At 40.5% G+C, this 20,591-nt stretch overlaps 2 protein-coding genes across 2 annotated transcripts in view; one reads left to right on the top strand and one right to left on the bottom strand.

Moving 5' to 3' along the window:
• LOC308091208 (disintegrin and metalloproteinase domain-containing protein 10-like) overlaps nucleotides 1–20,591 on the top strand; it is a 486,352-nt gene that overhangs the window by 129,942 nt on the left and 335,819 nt on the right. The gene's annotated exons all lie outside the window — the stretch shown is intronic.
• lipca (lipase, hepatic a) lies at nucleotides 1,982–17,727 on the bottom strand (the record flags this gene model as incomplete). The annotated part of the gene is made up of 10 exons (XM_080434075.1): nucleotides 1,982–2,108; nucleotides 2,149–2,253; nucleotides 3,873–4,091; nucleotides 8,115–8,229; nucleotides 8,708–8,956; nucleotides 11,435–11,668; nucleotides 14,842–14,959; nucleotides 15,570–15,749; nucleotides 16,515–16,684; nucleotides 17,643–17,727. The coding sequence occupies 10 exons, from the start codon at nucleotides 17,725–17,727 to the stop codon at nucleotides 1,982–1,984; spliced, it is 1,602 nt and encodes a 533-aa protein (XP_080290201.1).

Genomic DNA, 20,591 nt, shown 5'->3' on the forward strand with positions numbered 1-20,591 from the left:
GACGGGGGTTTATTTTTCTTTCTGTCTTTCACATTTCTTGCGATGAGTCATTGAGAAAAATGTGCACTGAAATACAAGCGAGATGTGAACAGAGAGAACTTCAGAATGGAATAAGTTTAATATTTACTGTCTGATTTTAATGTCTGCTGTGTTTTATACAGTCACTCCAGTGGTGTTTTATTTTTTCTGTTCATTGTTTTTTTTTTCTTTTCTTTTGGTTTCTATTTCCCCATTCTGCTCACTTTGAAAATTTTTACTAAAAAAATAAATCGCAAAAAGTATTGTGCAAAGATGTAATTTCCTTTTGAAGTACTTGAAATGCATTAATAAAAATAGACTTGATCAAAACTGGCGGTTATGCATTGGTTGCGCAGAATAACTTAAAAGTCTGGTTTTATGAGCTGAGTTTGGTCAGCTATCACACAAGATGCACACATTTGATGGCAGAGAAGAAAATGTCTTATGAATGCTTAAATATTACACACGACAATGGAATTATGAAAATTCTGTTTATTCTTCATCCATATGTCACAATAAATCACAATAATTTAAACTGAGGACCAGTGAAATATCTCTGAACCCACTTAACAGTGCCATTTATCAAGGTCTACTCTTTTACACCACTAAAGCCAAGAATACAGTATCAGCTATTTTCTGCGCACGACACCAACATACAACGATAAATGAATTAAGCTTTACAAATCAGGATCACGCCACCTCGCGTTCTCATGCTATTTCTTTTATATAACATTCACTCCTGAGGTTACCATAGTAACCTAGTAACATGGCAGGCCTAGCAGTTCAAGGAGAATCTATTCAAATCCCCACCATGAGGCAAAAAAATGATGTGTCGTTAATGCTTACTGTACATCAAGCATTCTGATGGTTTCTGTGTAATAATCTCTTGTCGTACATTCAGTTTCAGCGACGTTCAGTTAGATTTGCACTTCACAAGTGTGTTCCTTACCCCAGTGTGGTTCTCAACCTGGGGTCCAGGGCCATGCATGGGGTCCTTGAGGGAGTTCTAAGGGGTCCCCCAGCTAAATACGTAAGTGTTGATTTCACCGGGTAGAAGTTAACCCAGTGAGAGAATGCGTAAGAACGACTGTTCACACGTTAGGTTTCACTCCCTCCACTGTTATCTTACCCACATAAATTGATGTACTAAATCTAATCTAACGACAGAAATCTTCTGTTCTGGGGGTCCCTGGCTCAAAATCTGTCCACTGCCTAATACAAACGTATCAATGTGGGCGGTCTTTGACATAAAAACAATTTGAGAACCACTGCCTTAAAATCCATTAAGACCGGGAACGCATCTGTGTCATTTTTAGATTTATTTGGGCTATTCAAAAATAGCAGATCTACAAGCTCATAGCGCGGCACCGAGTGCCACGCCATGAGCTTGTAGATCTGCTATTTTTTTAACATGATTTTTTTTGCAAATCTTTCAAACATTTGTAACTCAAATCTTTTCCTCTGGGGGATTCTACAAATGTCTTCTAAATCGTAACAGTTTTTTTTTAAACGCTTATGTTGCTATAATCAGAGATTCTCAAACTTTTTTCATGTCAAGGACTACCCAAAATGATATGTATTTGGCCGCGGACCCCCATCTCAAAATATTTGGTTCCAGGGACCCCTCCCCCCCCAGAAACAAAGATTTGAGTTAAAATGTTCACAATTTTTCAAAAATAGTGCCAGATCTGCTATTCTTTTTATAGCCCAAAGAAATCTAAAAATGACACACAGATGTGTTCCCAGTCTTAATGGGTTCATCTAGCAGCAGATCTTTGATTCATAATATTAACGATGTAGTTATATCTTTTAGTGACCAATCCGTCAGAACCATGGTACTTTGGAAAACAATGGGCCATCTGACCGGACTAATGGCATGGCTTTTTGGGGGCTTGAATTGGTGGCTGTTTTGGTTGATGGTGATGATGATGATTATGATGATTATGATGATTATGGTGATGATTTAGGGCCTGTGTTGGGGGCTGAGTTGGGGGATTTGTTGGACGTTGAGTTGGGGCCTGTGTGGGGCCTTGAGTGGGGGCCGGATTGCGGCGTTGAGTGGGGGGCTGTGTGGGGCGTTGAGTTGGGGCCTGTTTTGGCCGTCGAGTTGGGGGATTTATTAGATTTTGCGGTCTCCTGCGCTCTTTTCGGCTGTCTTCTTGACAGCGTACAAACACTTTCTCTTGCGACGCCTCAATGTGCTGTCCTTCATCTGTCATGGCACAAAAGCTTGTTCTGAAAGAGAAGAATCCTCATGTCAGTTGCGGTGGTGTAAAAAACACTCAAATGTTTTACTTAAGTAAAAGTATCAATAATGCAATGTAGAAGTACATTAATACAAAAGCATTGGTATTAAAATGTACTTAAAGTACCAAAAGTAAAAGTACTAAAATGTTTGAAAATAGACTATCTACAAGCTCACAACGCGACGCGTTGTGAGCTTGTAGATCGGCTATTTTCAAATAGCCTAGGTATAAAATAGGGTTAAAGTGGTTAATGTATGTCTTATAATGTAATAATATCTGCAAAGTAATAAGCAACTCAAGTTTTCAAATAATTGTGTGAAGTAAATGTACAATATTTGCCTCTGAGATGTAATGGAGTAGAAGTAAAAGTATCTACAATTGGAAATACTCCAGTAAAGTAAAGACAAGTACCTCAAAATTGTACAGTACTTGAGTAAATGTACTTAGTTACAGTACTTTACACTACTGGTCAGTTGTATGATAAGTACTGAGTACTATCTGTCAGTGTGTTTTGAGTAGGCTACAGTAGCTGTAGGCCCTGTATCGTGGTTTTAAACTGTGGGTTTGGAACAGGAGCCATTTTGTCCAGTAGATGGCGATCAAAGTCTTTGTTGTGTAAAGGCTTTTATGCTTTGGACTGAAACAAGGAGTTTGATACTTGTATTAGTTTGTATATCATGATATATTAAAACACTGGTCATGATTTATATGAATACCTTTTAATAACTGGATCAATCTATCGAGAAGATGGAAACATCCTACATAGGCTATGTAATATTTTTATATTATGTTGCCAAGCATAATTTTCAGTACACCATGACAGCCTGCTGTAGATGTAGCTTCCAATTTTATAGCTATGCTACAGGAAAAGCATCTCTATTTTTCTTGCCTGTTTTCTCCAGTCCCCACGTGACTGGACCCTTACATTTAATGTAAGGGCCCAATCACTTAATTCTAAATTTAGTACTTTTTCCACCACTGGACTGGAGACACATTTTGGTTTCATTTGTTCACTCTCTGAGTTAAATTAGCATGGTGGATTTTTACTGTGTGCACTGACTTGAGAGCCAAGGGGCAAGAGAGATGTGGTGTAGGGGGAAATACCAATAATAAAAGTGGTTAAAGTGGTTGATGCCGTTCAACTTCATCACGCTACTCCATAGTGTTGCTGTCGGGTAGAAACCTCTTATCTCCATATTAATTTTTTTTGTGTTTCTTTATAAATTAACGCCCTCCTTGATCATACTACAGCGTCACACAAAAGCATCTAAAGTAGCAGATCCGCAAGCTCGAAACTCAGCGTGAAGCGAGGCGTTTTTAGCTTGTAGATCTGCTAATTTTGCTATTTTTGAATTTGCATCCTGAAAAGTAACAGTTTTGGCTTTCCACTGACAGAGGTGATTTATTTGTATTTTTTATTAATACCCTACTTTGTCATATAGTGTCACTCAAAAGTAGCAAAAATAAATAGCAGATTTACAGTTCTGAGCTTGTAGATCTGCTATTTTTTATACTTTTTGAATTTGAATCCTGAAAAAGTAACAGTTTTGGACATGTTGTGGTTTCCGCCCGACAGCAACGGTGAAATCGGAGGTAAACCCAACCCACCTCTCCTGCGTGTCGCCCGCCTTGACGCTGATCTTGCCCACGGTGAGCTGTGGCTTGGACCGGGCGCCTCCCCAGGGGATCATGGACTTGGCCCTGGTCCACATGTTCTTCCACATGGCCGCACCTTCCCACTTGAACTTGAGCATCATCAGGTCCCCGATGTCCGTGTCCAGCGTGATCAGGAAGGTGTAGGTCTTGTTGCCCGAAATCTCCTCGATGCTGATGACAAGACACAGAGAATGCACACAGTAAAATCCTCAGTGTTAAAGGAGTAGTTCACCCAAAATAATTATAATGTTCTATCAATTGCACACCCCATGAAGCCTTGAATTCATGGATTTGTTTTAGTTTTTGTCACATTACTGAGCCAATAATTGTATTACCGGCGGAAAGATGCTAATGTGTCTGGTAGGAGACACAAAGTAGACTCTTTGAGTCTCCTACCGGAAATACACCTGTCATGAAATTATTGTCTTAGGAATGCGACAAAAACTAAGAAAATTCCATGAATTCAATGCTTCATGGGGTGTGTAATAGAAAGAAAAAAAGATTTTTTTTAGGTGAACTACTCCTTTAATTTAACTCTGATAGTGTAAAGTGGTATAACATTCAGTGTGGCTTTTGTGTGCACCCATGTGGTAGTTGTTGCACATAAAAGACCCACTAAAACGTTTGACTCAATGAATCAATCAAAACATTTTGATTGGGAAATAAGAAGTAGCATTTGACACTGCTAGAAGAGGCAAAGACACCTGTCTCCAATGAAAGGCAATATACATGTATGTTGGATCCGTATTTTCAGCCATATGCATAGATGTAACACATACTGTTTAATAGAGGTCTGTCTGTGTGAGAGGGAGAAAATAATACTGAATGATTTATTTTCCTCTCAGTGTGAAATCAAACTGTATTTGAACCGTATGTGGTAGATGAACCATCTATGCACCATATCATTGCTGTTGGGCAGAAACCTCTTATCTACTACATTCTAACTGTTTGTGTTTTTTTTGTAAATGAATGTCCTACTTGATCATACAACAGCGTGTAGTATGATCAAACGTAGCAGATCTACAAGCTCAAAACGTGTCGGTGGCGTTTTGACCTTGTAGATCTGCTACTTTTGCTGTTTTTGAATTTGAATCCTGAAATGTTACAATTTTGGACGTATGAGGTTTCCACCCGACAGAGTATGTCTCAATTATACAACATTATGCAGTGTACCAAAATGATGCAGAACATGAAAACGGAAGGACGTTTTGAAAACCCCAACTTCAGGGGGGGCTGATGAAGCATTTATGTCAGAGTAATGTCGAATGTAGGCCAACACCCGTCTAAAGGTGTGAAGATCAAAAGATATATAACTCCTTCACTTCTTCTTGTACATGACAGCTTACTGTCATGTACAGTAAGCTATAAACCCAAATAAACCCACATGCAACACAGCAGAGAGATGAGTGTTGAAACATCCTGTGGTTTACTGGTTTCCAGGTAAACACTTTTTCTAAACAACTTTCAGACCAACACTAATACTAATATTACTGTTACATGGGTCTGCAGAACATTGTCCTTTATAAAAAATAGTTGTAGATCAGCTATTTTCCCTACTTTTGTTAAGGTAGGGGTTACGCGGTTGATTAGACTAATCGATGTAGTCGATTATAAAAAATCAAGCGGAATGATTTTGTCTCGATTCATTGATAAATACGATTTTTTTTTAATTAAAAAAACCTGCTCTATACATCAGCAAGATTAAGTCGGTTATTGGTTCTAAATATCGGTTTTGATATATTTTTGGTTATTTCCCGGCCCTACCATGTTGTAGACGAGGTGATTTGTAGAGCATGAACCATAATTATGCCACATTTAGGAAGTGTACTGGAAACATACTGTATCTCGTTTGAATGCCGTTACATTTATCAGTGGTTAATTTCTCAGATGAACCACTGATCTGATGTGACTCTAAACAGCTGAACTCTGACTGACTGCATTTCATGAGAACATGTCAAACCTGTGGTTTCTTCATGCAATAACGTGTTTCAGTAGGATGTTATCACTTAAGCTCTATATCGTCTCTGTCGGGTGGAAACCTCATATGTCCAAAACAGTTACTTTTCAGGATTCAACTTCATTTACAGCAAAAGTAGCAGATTTACAAGGTCAAAACTTGTAGATCTGCTACTTCGATGCTTTTGTGTAACGCTGTAGTATGATCAAGTAGAGCATTAATTTACGAAAAAACACAAAAAGTTAGTATATGGAGATAAGAGGTTTCTGCCCGACACCAACGTTACACTTCTTTGTACAACAGATACTTAAAATAATCGTTTATTTTTGTTCACTCAACGCCCTGCGCACGTGCAACGTTTTACAACAAATGCACAACTATTTTAAATCACTTGACAAGGCATGGGCGTACCGACAGCGAGGCCTTGTTGCTCGTGAGGCGTGCCTGCATGAGCGAGCCGCCGGGCGAGCGAGTGCCCCCGCACGTAGAGGCGATGGCCTTGCGCGTCGTGTGCAGGGTCCGAATCGGCGAAACCATGGTGGACGGAATAGTTTATCAAGAGAAAAAAACGGAAGTTATTTAGTGTAACACAGTGGTTCTCAAACTTTTTAATTTCAAGGACCCCCATAACTCTGAGAGTGTACAAATGGAACCAAATGGACCCGTAAGGTTCCATTTGTACACCATTTGTACACCATTTGTACACCATTCCATTTGTACACAAACCTGACCTTTTTTGTGAATTTGGCAAATGCTCCTCTCTCTCTCTCTCTCTCTCTCTCTCTGACTCTCTCGCTCTCTCTTTTTTTTTTTTTTTTTTCTAATTTTTATCCCACGATTTTGTAACCCCATTTTTTACACCCAGTGCCAATCTCTATGTAATCCTGGGCACTACACTCCCTCTGCCAACCTAGGGAGGCCAGGGCCGAGCTCATGCCTCCTTCAATGCATGAGAGCCAACTGACCTTCTTATCACCTGACAGGGGAGAGTTTCCCTGGTTCGACGTAGCGCGTGGAAGGAACACGTTATTCCAACCAGTTCCCTTCCCCTCCATCAGGCGCCCGGCTGGCCAGGGGGAGGCGGTATAGTGACCAGGATTACTGCATGTTTTTGTGAGGGTACCTACCCTAGGAGACACGGGTACCTACCCTAGGAGACACTCTCTCTCTCTCTGACTCTCTCTCGTGTGTCATTCAATAACTACAGCAGAAACAGCACACGACAAAACGTATGAATGTTGCTGTTTGAGGTTTTTGCATTGAGGCTGTTAGCTCTGCTATTAGGGGCCTTTGGAGAGCATATGAGAGGATATGAAGAATTCAGAGGATAATGCGGCTGGCAGGGAAGAGTGTCCCTTTATGATGCACGCGTCCAAATCAATTATTGATCCTTTCATCCGTTTGTATCTCCATTTGTATCACCAGCCACCAGGGCAGAGAGGCAGGAGCTGTTTGTTTCTCTCCGCACGTCTGAGCTTTATCTGCCTCTGACGCCGAAGCTTTTCTTTCTTATGTACAGGAGTTGAAAGTAAAGCTGTGAATATTGCATGTATGAATGGGCTCAGTGCAAACTCACCATGGGAGGAAAAAAAACAACAAAAGCGCTGTTATGTAATACCTGTGTATCAGTGCAACTTTTAATTGAACTAATCGATGTAAACGATTATAAGAAAAGAATCGATTGTCGAAAAATGTATATCGTTGCTGTCGGGCAGAAACCTCTTATCTCCATATTCTAACCTATTTTTTTCCTCCTTTTTTTTTAACCCCATTTTTTTCACCCAGTGCCAATTGTCTAAGTAATACTAGGCGCTACACTCCCTCTGCCAGCCTAGGGAGAGCCCAGAGCCGAGCTCATGCCTCCTTCAATGGATGAGGAGCTAGCAAGCCTTCTTATCACCTTATTCCAACCAGTTCCTTTCCCCTCCATCAGGCGCCCCGGCTGACCAAGGGGACACCAGGGTACTGTAGGTAAGGAAGGTCGTAAATTGACGCCCTACTTGGTCAGACTACAGCGTCACACAAAAGTGCGATGCATTTCGAGCTTGTAGATCTGCTTTTCTTTTTTGCTCTTTTTGAATTTGAAGCCTGAAAAGTAACCGTTTTGGACATAATGAGCTTTCCACCCGACAGAGACGATGAAAAAAAACATGAAAAAACCCACTTCTTGATAGTTCGATTAATTGAAAAAGTAATATATAATATAATAATGGATAGTGATGGTGTGCTATACTCACAAGGTGATGGGGAGGTCCTGGCTCTCCTCCTTGGTTCCAGTGAGAGAGATGGTGAGAGAGGGATCCACCACATCAATAGGGTTTACAAACTGGATCCTGAACTGGTAGTGGTACACTGCACACGGGACAAGACAAATCATTACACTACTGTACAACTGCACCATTATGGCCAAAAAGATTAGCACGATAATTTTTTACCAATATTGAGATCACGATTATTCATTCGCTGAGTTTTGTGACACTTTCTTTGACACAAGCGTCACTGCTTTCATATTCATGTTGTGCTCAAAATTAAATCTCATGACTGAAAAAAAATTGTATTGCCAGGTCCAAGAAACAGTGTGAAAGGAGATCCCCACACCAGCGCTGTTTCCTCTAAACTGTCAATTCTACATACTGCCAACCAGGTGAAGAAAATCACTGATTGAGGCTTTAACCTTTGCTTTTATATGGAACCAGAGGTTCTAATAAATTATAATCAATCAAAAAGCCATGATTTCAGTAAAGAAGCATGTCAAAGAGTCAAGATATGTACAAATAAATACACATACACTAGCATAAGACCAGCAGATACAATATGTATATCGACGTACGTTTATAGGGCATCCTCGACCGTGTTTTGAGGTAAAGCCTCTTGCTGGCCCCGGTGCGGCCGCGGACCTTCTTGATGTCGTAGCCCAGCGTGTTGCAGCGGTTCTTGCGGCAGTCCAGACAGCTGCCTTGCTCAAAGGCGTTGTTGCTGCTGCACCTGTAGGCCGTGCTCTGCTTGTCCTTGTTCAGCAGGGAGTCGATGAACAGGTGCACCGACCTCTCGTGAGCACATTTCACCGTCTGTTCGAAACCTAGACAAGACCATGTAAAACTTTTTAGCAGGGGTGTAAAGTAACTTAACTCATTGAGTGCCATTCACATGTTTCACCGCTATGGTGCAACGTGTCAATCACGTGTTTCACGTGTTTTTGAAAAAAGTAGTAAAAAAAATAAAAATAATTATCATTATCATTACATGAAGATTTGCAGCTCCATCCACTCCTTGTTTAACTTAGAACTGAAAAAGGCTGTATCTCGCTTCCTAAGCACTTTTTTTTAACTTACAAAAATAAATTAAAAAAAATCTTACTGGCCAGAAATAGCCAGAAATAATTTGGGCACTCAATGAGTTAAGTACGTTTACTCAAGTACTGTACCTAAGTACAATTTTGAGGCACTTTTACATTACTGGAGTATTTACAATTTTTCGTACTTTTACTTTTACGGCGCCACTACATCTCAGAGGCAAATATTGTACTTTTACTCCACTACAATTATAATAAAAAAATGCAGTTACTAGTTACTTTGTAGGTATAAATTATCACATTATAAAACATACTTTGACCACTTTAGACCTATTTTATACCGAGGCTATTTGAAAATAGCCGATCTACGACACATTCCTAAGCCAATAATTTGATGACCAGCGGGCCGGTAGGCTCCTTGTGTCTCCTACCGGAACCGATACCGGTCATCAAATCGTTGGCTTAGGAATGCGACAAAAACAAAAAAAATATCCATGAATTCAAGTCTCCATGGGGTGACTAATCGATAGAAAAAAAGTCATTTTGGGGGTGAACTATCCCTTTAAAAGTCATTAAATTGTCACTTTAGAAATGTGCAGACACCCTGTATACACGTTAAGATAATTAAGCTAATAATCTGAGGTCCCCCCCAAAAAAAAAATCATGTGAGGACCCCTCTCGTAGAGCATACTGATCGTGCTGGGGGGGGGGGGGGGTTAGACATTATTTGTGGATTGACATCATGATCCCTAATAAAGCAGATCAGTCACAGTGTTCTGAGAGGATCTTATTAGTGATAATGGAGACTAGAGGTGTCTGGAGGGATCCTTAGAGCCTGGAGGCAGAGCTTTGATGGACGGCCACGCTCTTCATTAACTCGTAGAGGGTGACAGATGCTCTCATCTGCTTCACACAGCATATTGAGCGCAGTTGTTTTTAAATGAGCAGCACTTTAAATGACAGAGGTGCTTAGGCTATCTTAAGACTTTGGGGAATTAAAGACGATGCCTCTTGCCCAGGCCATTATTGTGAATAAGAATCTGTTCTTAAAGGGTGAAAATAAGGGTCAGTGATATGATTATGTTAAAAGACAATTGTGTATTTGTGTTAAAGCTCTATATTCTGATAGCAATCATTGCTATTAGACTAGAGAGTGTTTGTTCAGTAACAGCGGTCTACCCAACTCTCTCCAGCTCTTTAGTAAACAGAAAATACATTTTTGGATACCAATTGTATTTGACTTGTTTATCTTGTATCCTGTTCCTGATTGGATCAAATTGGTATTCCAGGGGGACGCCTTTTACTGAACAAACACTCTATAGAAATGATTACTATCAGAATATAGAGCTATTTAACACTTATTTTAACAAAAGACATACACCCCTGGGTTAAATTGACACTCCGGACTTTGCTGCGTATATTATCAGAACTGTAATTTCATAAGCTACACACAAAAAAATCCTTTGTGTTAATTTAACTCAGAAGTGTACAAATGGAACCAAATTGACATGTATGAGTCCATTTGGTTGAAGAGTGTACAAATGGAACCAAATGGACATATGTGCCACGGGTCCATTTGGTTGAAGAGTGTACAAATAGAACCAAATGGACATGTATGCCATGGGTCCATTTGGTTGAAGAGTGTACAAATGGAACCAAATGGACATGTATGAGTCCATTAGGTTGAAGAGTGTACAAATTGAACCAAATGGACATGTATGAGTCCATTTGGTTGAAGAGTGTACAAATCAATTTTGTTCCACGTTGTACGCTCTTCTGAGTTAAATTAACACTGAAGCTTTTACAGTGTATTCTAACCCAGTGGTTCTCAACGTCGGGTCTGTGGACCACCGGGGGGTCCAAAAAATGTACCCTTAAGGGGCTGTGACTCTGAGAGCGTACAAATGGAACCATTTGTACGCTTTCAGAGTTAAATTAACACTGAGAATTGTGCAGTGAGCAGATTGGGGTTTCCAAAGATACAACAAATGGTTCCATTTGTACCCTCTCAGAGTTACAGACCCTTAAAGGAGTAGTTCACCCCAAAAGCACTTATTTTCAATCAATTACACACCCTTGACATTTTTGAGAGCCTTGAGATTATTTTTGTTTTCGTCACATTCCTAATTGATAGGAAATAAGTAATTTTTTGGGTGAACTACTCCTTTAAAAGGGTCCGTTTGGGACCCCTGGTGGGGCCGCCCCCCAGACCCAGACGTTGAGACACACAGTTATATATATTCTAACCTTTGTTTGTGACCATACCCAGGAGCCCATACTCGCTGATGTGTTCGTACAGGTTGTGGATGTCGCAGCCGGGCTGGAAGTCTCCTCCGTTGGGGTAGAAGTCGTAGTGGCCCACGGGCTGCTTGATGCCCACGCTGAGGCCCATGCGCTCCTGGGTGAACGTGTGGATGGCGTCCACGAAGTGGGCGTCGTCAGGGGATAGCCTGTCCATGGAGGACATGCCCTCGAACAGAGGCCCCGCCGGATCCAACCCTGTGTGTGGAGATAAAGACAACGTAGTTAGTTAGAGGTGGGCAACTTTGATGATGGAGAGGGCCACTATATTTCCACATTCACTCCAGAGGGCCACATTGCATACACTGGTCAGGCAGACACCTCTTATCTCCGTATTTTAACTTTTTTCGTAAATTAATGCCGTACTTCGTCATTCTATGTCACACAAAAGTAGCAAAAGTAGCCGATCTACAAGCTCAAAACGTGTCGCACTCTTGTAGATATGCTATTTTTTCATTGGAATCCTTATTTTGTTTTTGTTGCTATTTTTTTATTCTGAAAAGTTACATTTTTATTTATTTTATATATATTTACTTATCTTTTCTATTAATATGTTGGATTCATGTTAATGTGTATTTTTTTTAACCACTTAAACCCAACCTGACCGTTGGCTTTGATCTGAGCATTGCTCTTTTTTCCCTCTACAGTACACCAAAGCTCTTTGCCAAAAATAGCCGATCTACGAGCACACAACGCCCTGCGCTGCGAGGCGTTGTGTGCTTGTAGATCTGCTATTTTCAGCTAATGTTCCTCTAAGAATAGAGATTTAGGGTTCAAATGGTTAATGTAAAAAAATTAAATAATAATGTTCCAATTGCACAAAGATTTGGAGACCCACCTGTAGTGACTCTGAGGACCCCCTAGGGGTCCCGGACTTGGTAATTTAGACGGCATGTTGTTTTTAGACAGATGTTAGGTTTGATGTTTACCTGGTTGCTCCAATCATTACCCACATAATAAACCTCTCCATCATACAGGGACGGGTCCTCTGTACAAAAAAGGAAACAAATTAGACCCTGGCAACTACCGCCCTATTTCTATTCTTAGCTCCATCTCGAAAGTCATGGAAAAAATAGTCTATGAACAGGTCGATAAGTATCTTGCCGAGAAAAATCTAATCTACAAATTCCAATCTGGTTTCAGAACAAACCACTCCACTGACACATGCCTTCTCTATTTGAACGACTCTATCAAACAAGATGTCGACAAGGGCAAATATTGCGGCATGGTCATGCTGGACCTCCAGAAGGCCTTTGACACCGTTAATCACCCAATTATGATCAATAAGCTCAAAGCAATAGGTTTTGATGATACGTCAGTGAACTGGATGAGATCCTACCTTGAAGGGAGGGAGCAAGTGGTGGAAGTAAACGGCACCCAGTCCCCCCCTCCCTGTGACTTGTGGTGTTCCTCAAGGAAGTATACTAGGACCTTTACTGTTCCTGATATATGTGAATGATATGTCATCAGCCTGCGACTGCAAACTGTTCCTGTTCGCAGATGACTCGGCCCTGCTAGTCTCGGACAGGGACAGGCTGCAGGTTGAGAAAACTCTCAGCTCTGAACTCAACAAGATCTGCATCTGGCTCTCTGACAACAAACTTTCATTACACCTGGGTAAAACTGAATCCATCCTCTTTGGGTTCAGTCCTAACCTTAGCAAGGCAGAGAGTTTCACGATCAAAGTGGGTGATGATGTCATCAAAAGAAAGGATGAAATTACCTACCTGGGCTCCATCTTGGAGGCAAACCTCTCTGGTAACAAAAACGCCGAAAAAGTGATCAAAAATGTCAACCAAACAACTCGCTATTTGTGGAGGATTGATCGTCTAGTCAGTAAGAATACTCTGAAGATTCTTGCAGGGGCCCTCATTCAAGGTCATTATGATTATGCATGCACTTCATGGTATCACAACACCTCCAAGGCCTCCAAAACATCCCAAAACAAACTTGTAAGGCTACTTCTTGGCCTCAATCACAAAACCCATCTAACCCCTGCTCATTTTGCTAGGATTGGATGGCTTAGGGTTGAGGACAGAGTACAGCAACTTGCTATGGGCCTGGTCTTCAAGATACACCACAACATTGGGATCCCCCTGTATTTGTCAAAATACTTCCAAAATGTTAATGAAGTCCATGATCATAACACCAGAGGCAGCTCCACAAATCATGTTCAACCCAGATTTGGCTCAACTAAGGGAATGAACTCGTTCTCATGCTATTCATCAAAAATGTGGAATGCCCTACCAAAAGGAGTAAAGGAGTGTAAAACCCTACTCACTTTCAAAACTGCCCTAAAGATACACCTTCAGGAGGCTGCAATTCGAAAATGGCCCCTGTCTAAGTCTTAACCTACCCCCCCCCCCCTCGTTCATTTTCCTCTTTTGTATTTTTTTTTCTCTCTTCATACCAGTAACCTGAAAGCTGATTGTATGACATTCTGTATAGTAGTGTGTATATCTGTCTGTCTCTTATATGTCATCATGATTTGTGTGCATGGGGTTCTCATCTTAAACAAGCTGCGTGCTTAATGAGTCTTCCAGTTTAGTAGACCTTGTATTGTGAATTTGTACTTCCATGTACTGTGATTCTCATGTCTTACTAAATAAAAGTACATCAATCAATCAATGGTATCCCAGTTTCTTGTAGAGTGCAGAGTGGACAAGAGGACAATGTAGTGCTTCTGTTTACTGTATACTATTTACCATGTGGTTTGTTGACTATAGGGTTCATGCCATTTAGGCTACTCTGATTTTGCACTTAACCCATTTAAACCGAGAAAGAATCCGTGTCATTTTAGGATTTCTTCGGGCTATTCAAAATTAGCAGATCTACAAGCTCGTCGCGTGGCGCCGAGTGCCGCGCGACGAGCTTGTAGATCTGCTACTTTTTTTTAAATCGTGAAAATGTGGGCAAATCTTTGAATATAGTTTTAAAGCAAACTAACACAAATCTTTGAATATATATATATATATATATAGTTTCAAAGCAAACATTTGTAACTCAAACCTTTGCTTCTGGGGGATTCTACAAATGTCTTCTAAATCCTAACAGTTTTCTGAAAAAACGTATGTTGCTATAATAGCAGTGGTTCTCAAACTTTTTCATGTCAAGGACCCCCAAAATGATATGTATTTTGCCGCGGACTCCCATCTCAAAATATTTTGTTCCAGGGACCCACAGAAGCAAAGAGTTGATACAGTGACAAATTCCTTGCACAAACATACTTGGCAAATAAAAGACTTCAGATTCTGATCAATTATTTGAAACATACTATGGAATAGATTTTTCATGCTGACCAAGTATTGACGACACTAACCAAGTATGGTAAAATAGCTTTTTTTTAAATCATAGGTTGAGAGGATCCTCACCAGTAATGCGTCCGATCTTCCGTGAACCTCCCAGATGACCTCCAACAAATCCGGATATGTGAGCGCCGAGGCTGTAGCCGATCAAATGAACCTTCTTAGCTGGGATCTGGTAGAACTTCTGTGGGGTGATTGACATCCATACAATTTAGGAGACATGTTTAGTAATCAATGGTGGAAAAAGTACTCAAATGTTTTAATGTCTTAAGTAGAAGTATCAATACTGCAATGTAGAAATACTCTGTTACAAGTAAAAGTCCGGAATTGAATATTTACTTGAGTAAAAGTACAAAAGTATTGGTATCCAAATGTACTTAAGGTACCAAAAGTAAAATGTTTGAAAATGTTTGAAAATAGCAGATCTAGAAGCTCTCGCAACGCATTGTGAGCTTGTAGATCGGCTATTTTCAAATAGCCTAGGTATAAAATAGGGCTAAAGTGGTTGATGTATGTTTTATAATGTAATAATTTATATCTGCAAAATAACTAGTAACTAAAGTTTTCAAATAAATGTAGCCGAGTAAAAGTACAATATTTGCCTCTGAGATGTAGTGGAGTAGAAGTGAAAGTATAGACAATTGGAAATACTACAGTAAAGTAGAAGTACCTCAAAATTGTACTTATAAGTACAGTACTTGAGTAAATGTACTTAGTTACTTTACACCACCGTCCACCAGACTATGAAGTCTTCATCTCTTGGAGACACCCCTGCTATAACAGATCTCACAGACCTCAATAGTTCGCAGGAAGTAGGCGATGTCCTGGCCCACAGCGCGGGTGTTCTTGGCGGCGATGGGGTAGTGATGGTGGGCCAGTTTGAGCCAGTCGGTTATCACCACGTTCACGTCCACCAGAGACGTCTTCAGGGCCGTGGCCAGTCGCATCACCCAGTTTTCCATCATACCATCCAACTTAGATCAAAAGAAAAGATACTGGATTATTCTCTTTTCTCGTGACCTGCAGTGGTGGAAAAAGTACTCGCATGTTTTTACTTATAGGTAAAAGTATCAATACTGCAATATAGAAATACTCTGTTACAAGTGAGAATCTGTAATTCAAATTGTGCTTGAGTAAAAGTACAAAAGTACAGGCATCAAAATGTACTTTAAGTACCAAAAGTAAAAGTACTCATTATGCGGAATGTCCCATTTAAAGTTTTCAAATGTCTAAAAATATTTTGAAAATAGCAGATCTACAAGCTCACAATGCGTCGCATCGCGAGCTTGTAGATCGCCTATTTTCAAATGGCCGAAATGTAGAGCTTGTAGATCGGCTATTTTCAAATGGCCGAAATGTATATACAGTAGGGCTGAAGTGGGTAATGTATGTTTTCAAATTCATACATAAAAAAATAGCAAAAATAGCAGATCTAAACGCGTCGCAGCGTTGCCCACCCCTGGTATAGGCTCTATAAGCTCATTAGTATCATTGGTAACACCTGTGAAGGAAGTAAGGCAGCGGCCCAATTTCTTTCCAATATGGCTGCTGTGTGTGCATATATAGAGCCTATGGGGGCACTGAGGGCAATGACTCTCTGACTATCTTCAATACCAGTCCCAGTGATATTTGCTTAACCCTATCTTCTCTATCCCAAACTAGCAAAACGGGTATGTTGCATGTACGTGTGCTATGTGACAATCAACTCAAGACAAGTCAAGTGGGAGTAGACTTCTTACCGACCACCCATGGGTGATGATGACCAGGGGGTTGCTGCTGTTGAAGCCACAGGAGGCTAGCGTTTCGGGCGTTAAGGCCTCCAGCACGCAGGTGTCCTCCAACAACTCTCCTGCTGAATGCAGTCTGAAGATGGAGTTGGTGACATAATCCTCCCTGAGCTCGGTGTCCGCTATACGTCGGTGTGCAAACAGAGGAGATATCAGTGAGTACCTCTGTTCGGCCATTATTCAGGGGAAAGGGCATATTTGCTTTGAGCCTGGTGAATAATTACAAAGCTTCAAGGGTTCATTTGATTTGTCCTTCAAACGCAGGCTAGTAAAGGAATTCCATTCACAAACCCGACACAAAATGGACAAGCTCCAAATTTGATTTCTTATCCATTCGTTCATTTCGGTTTGGTGTAGTGTTCATTTATATTTATTATTATATATGTTTTCTGTTTAAGCTGCACTATGTAACGTTCCTCTTCTTCTACCCCGTATTTGAACCCAGTTTCCTGCCCAAGTTCTGACATTTTTAGATATATACAAGCAGATATACAAGCAGATATACAAGCTCATATGAGCTATGAGCTATGAGCTATGAGCTATCCCAAACTAAAAACAAAAACATGTATTTCTCAAGTAAATCTCTTTGTCACAGTCTTTGTAGAAAACAAAATAAAATGAAATAGATTTGAACTCTCAGCCCATTCTCCTCCTACTCTAACTGCATAACATCCCCTTCCCTCAGACATGCACGTGGATTGTCACAACAACATCTGGTGCAATCCGTAATGAATAAACCAATCTGTATGCTATGTTAATATAAGCACATCTACAGTGGTTATAGTCATTCCAAACCCTTTATATGTTTTTGACGAGTTAAGGAAAACCAATTACTATTAAATCAGTTTTATAAAGGCTAAATCAACGCTTGCCAACATCGCTAACATGTTAGAATGTATCTATATAGCTGAAGTTAGCTAATATCGATTAAACCACAAAGTGCAGCATTTTATATCAAGTTATGATGGGTTAGCTTTCAGTTTCCACACATTTAAAATCGAAATCACGTTCACAAGCCTGTGAACGTGATTACGTTCACAGGCTTTTTTGTGCTCTTTTTAAGTGTGACAAATAGCTCACCTGTTACATTCTCCTTGATTTTCCTGCCCTCACTCAGGTGAGAAGTGAGCAGCAGGCAACACAGCAGGGTCTGGAGCAGAGCCATGGTGGTGTTGAGTCTCTCAGCACTAATCCTTTTACAACAACCAACACCTCTCTGAGGTGAACAGGACCAAAGCTGCTCAGAGGCAGATCTACCACAGGCTGGCCCTCTAGTCTGCCAGATGTACTGTAGGACGTTATTTAGAAATGCTTTAGATGTCTTCTGATGATCACTTATATGGGCGATCCTGGTTTGTGTTTCAGAGAGGGAACAATCTGTATAGCTACTGTACTTTACAGAGGGAAAAAAAGGGGAGGACCAGCGCTGTGACATTAATAAGGAGCACTTGGTCCCTTCCTGATTGGCTGTGATGGTCTTCGCTGTACAGTTTGAACAGATTGTGAAAGGGCAGAGAGGGATCTGTCAGGTTGTTGCGTGGTCACTGCAGGATTCCGTGAATAACTTTGATCAATCCTTCCCTGTCATTCTCAACCTTTTTTTTCTCCATTTTAATGACCGCCAGTTTGATATGAATTAGGTCACATTTTATCTCATTTGATCAAATGTTTTAGGTATCTCTGGGACCACAATCTACAAAAAACCTGAATGACTGCCAGTCTAAATCCAGCCCAAATCTGGTTTGTGGCCTATATCTAGATTAGAACCACATAGTTTTTAAGCAGTCTGAACAGCAAAAAAAAGTCATTTTTGTAAATCAGATTTCAATCGTTTGAATTTGAATTCCTAAGCTTGTTCAGACTGCATAAAAGCAATCCCATTTGGGCTGTTAAAGAAGTGTCCCCCTCAAGGACACCTGGGAGCACACTGAGAACTCCTCATTACTGGAAGTGTTTTCCCTTCCAGAGCCTCAGTGGTGAAATATCATTTCACTGAGAATTAGATCAGAGATTACTCAACAATTTGAGGGTGTGGATTTTGAGTTATTCACAACTCATGAGGTGCATGCGCCATTTGAGGCTGAGTCAACATGCTGTTTTCACTCTTTCTCTTTCTTTTGTTTCTCTTATCTTTCTTTCTTTTTTTTCTCTTTTTATTCTCTCTTCTCTCTCTCTTTTTCCTTTTCTTAACGTTTTCTTTTTCCTTTTCCCTCTTCTTCTTTTTTAGTTTTGGGGGGTGGGGGGGAGGTAGGTGGGTGGGAAGGTAGGGAGGGGGTATTTGGGAGCAGGGGGATAACCGAAGGGATCCCCCATGTTTTAAAAAATAAAAACCCACAAGAAAGCACTGACCTTGAAACCGCTGGTAAACCTGCCAGTAAATGTAATTATGCGATGTTATGTACTATGTATTAATCATGTATAGTCAAGTGATGTATCACTGAAGCAATGTGGAATAAATTTTAAGTATAAAAAAAAATTAGATTTCTCAACAATAGTTCAACTTGTGTTTGTAAACGTTTTAAATAATGTCTTTTTCTTCTCCATAGATACCAAGGGAAATAATGACTGGAATTTGATGACATTAACATTGAGGATGATGTTTTAAAAGCCATAGTATTGTCAAAAAGAAATGGTCAGAATTGAGAACATTCACGTGAACATGTCGAGAACATGTGTGTTGACCTAGACCTCTAATGTACCCAGTGTTCCCTGTGTTTGTTTTTGTCCCGTGCCAGAACACATGACTGTACATGCAGTATAGACCAGGGGTGTTCAACAGGGGGTCCGGGACCCCTAGGGGCTCCTCAGAGATACTACAGGGGGGTCGCCAAATCTTTGTTTGATGGGGACTTTATTTATTTGTATTTTTACATTAACCACTTGAACCCTCGCATCCCACATTAGCCAAAAATAGCAGATCTACAAGCTCACAACGTGTCGCAGACGCGATGTGAGCCTGTAGATCTGCTATTTCTGGTGAAGAGGTTTGGTGTACAGGGAAAAAAAGAGCAGACCAGGTACCGAGCCAAATGTCAAGTATACAAAGTACTGAGGGTTTAAGTCGTTAAATGTCTGAAAAAACACATTTAACATGAATCCAATATGTAGTGGGGGGCCCTGCTTCATCTCTCTCTCAGCTAAGGGGTCCTTGGCCTTAAATAAACGTTGAAGACCCCTGGTATAGACCTTTATTGATCGAGTGGGGGAAATTCTGTTTCAGCTTCACTCAGCTGATGGCTACTCAGGTGGGTGAAACGGCGACCTTCTGATTCCACAGATGGTGGTCGACAGAACGCCCTGTGTTTTACATTGTATTTACATGTAAATAGAAATGCCACACTAGTATGTTGTTGCTTGCACCTTGTATAGTGACAAATACGTCTTCTTGATTCTTGACATAATGACATATTAAGCTTGTTTTTTTTACAAGCATTACATTAAATTAGAAGTAAATACTGTACATTGTCTATTGTGCAATAATTATTTCCCAAGTGCACAGTAAGTACAAGACATCACACATACTGTATAAGAGGACAAACAGGATTAACGTTGGTGCCAAAATGTCCACAACATGCGTGTAACATGACTGAATGAATGAATGAATGAATGTAACATGACTCAGGCACTTCCATGGCTAGCTCAGACAAGACAATTTTAAAACTGCAAAACTAGACCGCCAGGTCAGGTTGGTTATTGTGGGCCAGCAATGTTCGAAATTCACCAATCAGGATGGAATTTTGAAAAATCGTCCAGATCCGTGTTGATCACATGACTATGGAGATAATGTTTACCGATTTGCGTGATGTTTGGACAAAATCTGTAGGAGTAATATCAAGAAATGTGTTTTGCAAATATCGGCCTCCCATGGTGGCGCTATAAAAGGCCGATGTGAAAAATGCAGGGCAGAGGTTTTTCCTTGGCCTCTAGGTAGTGTGCGTGCAAAGTTTCACGCCGATCGGTCCAGTTATAGGTAAAAACACGAATTGGCCTGTTATAGCGCCACCATAAGGCCGATCTGAGAAATGTAGG

The sequence above is a fragment of the Gymnoscopelus braueri genome (genome assembly GCF_963280865.1).
Source record: "Gymnoscopelus braueri genome assembly, chromosome: 1".
NCBI lineage: Eukaryota > Metazoa > Chordata > Actinopteri > Myctophiformes > Myctophidae > Gymnoscopelus > Gymnoscopelus braueri.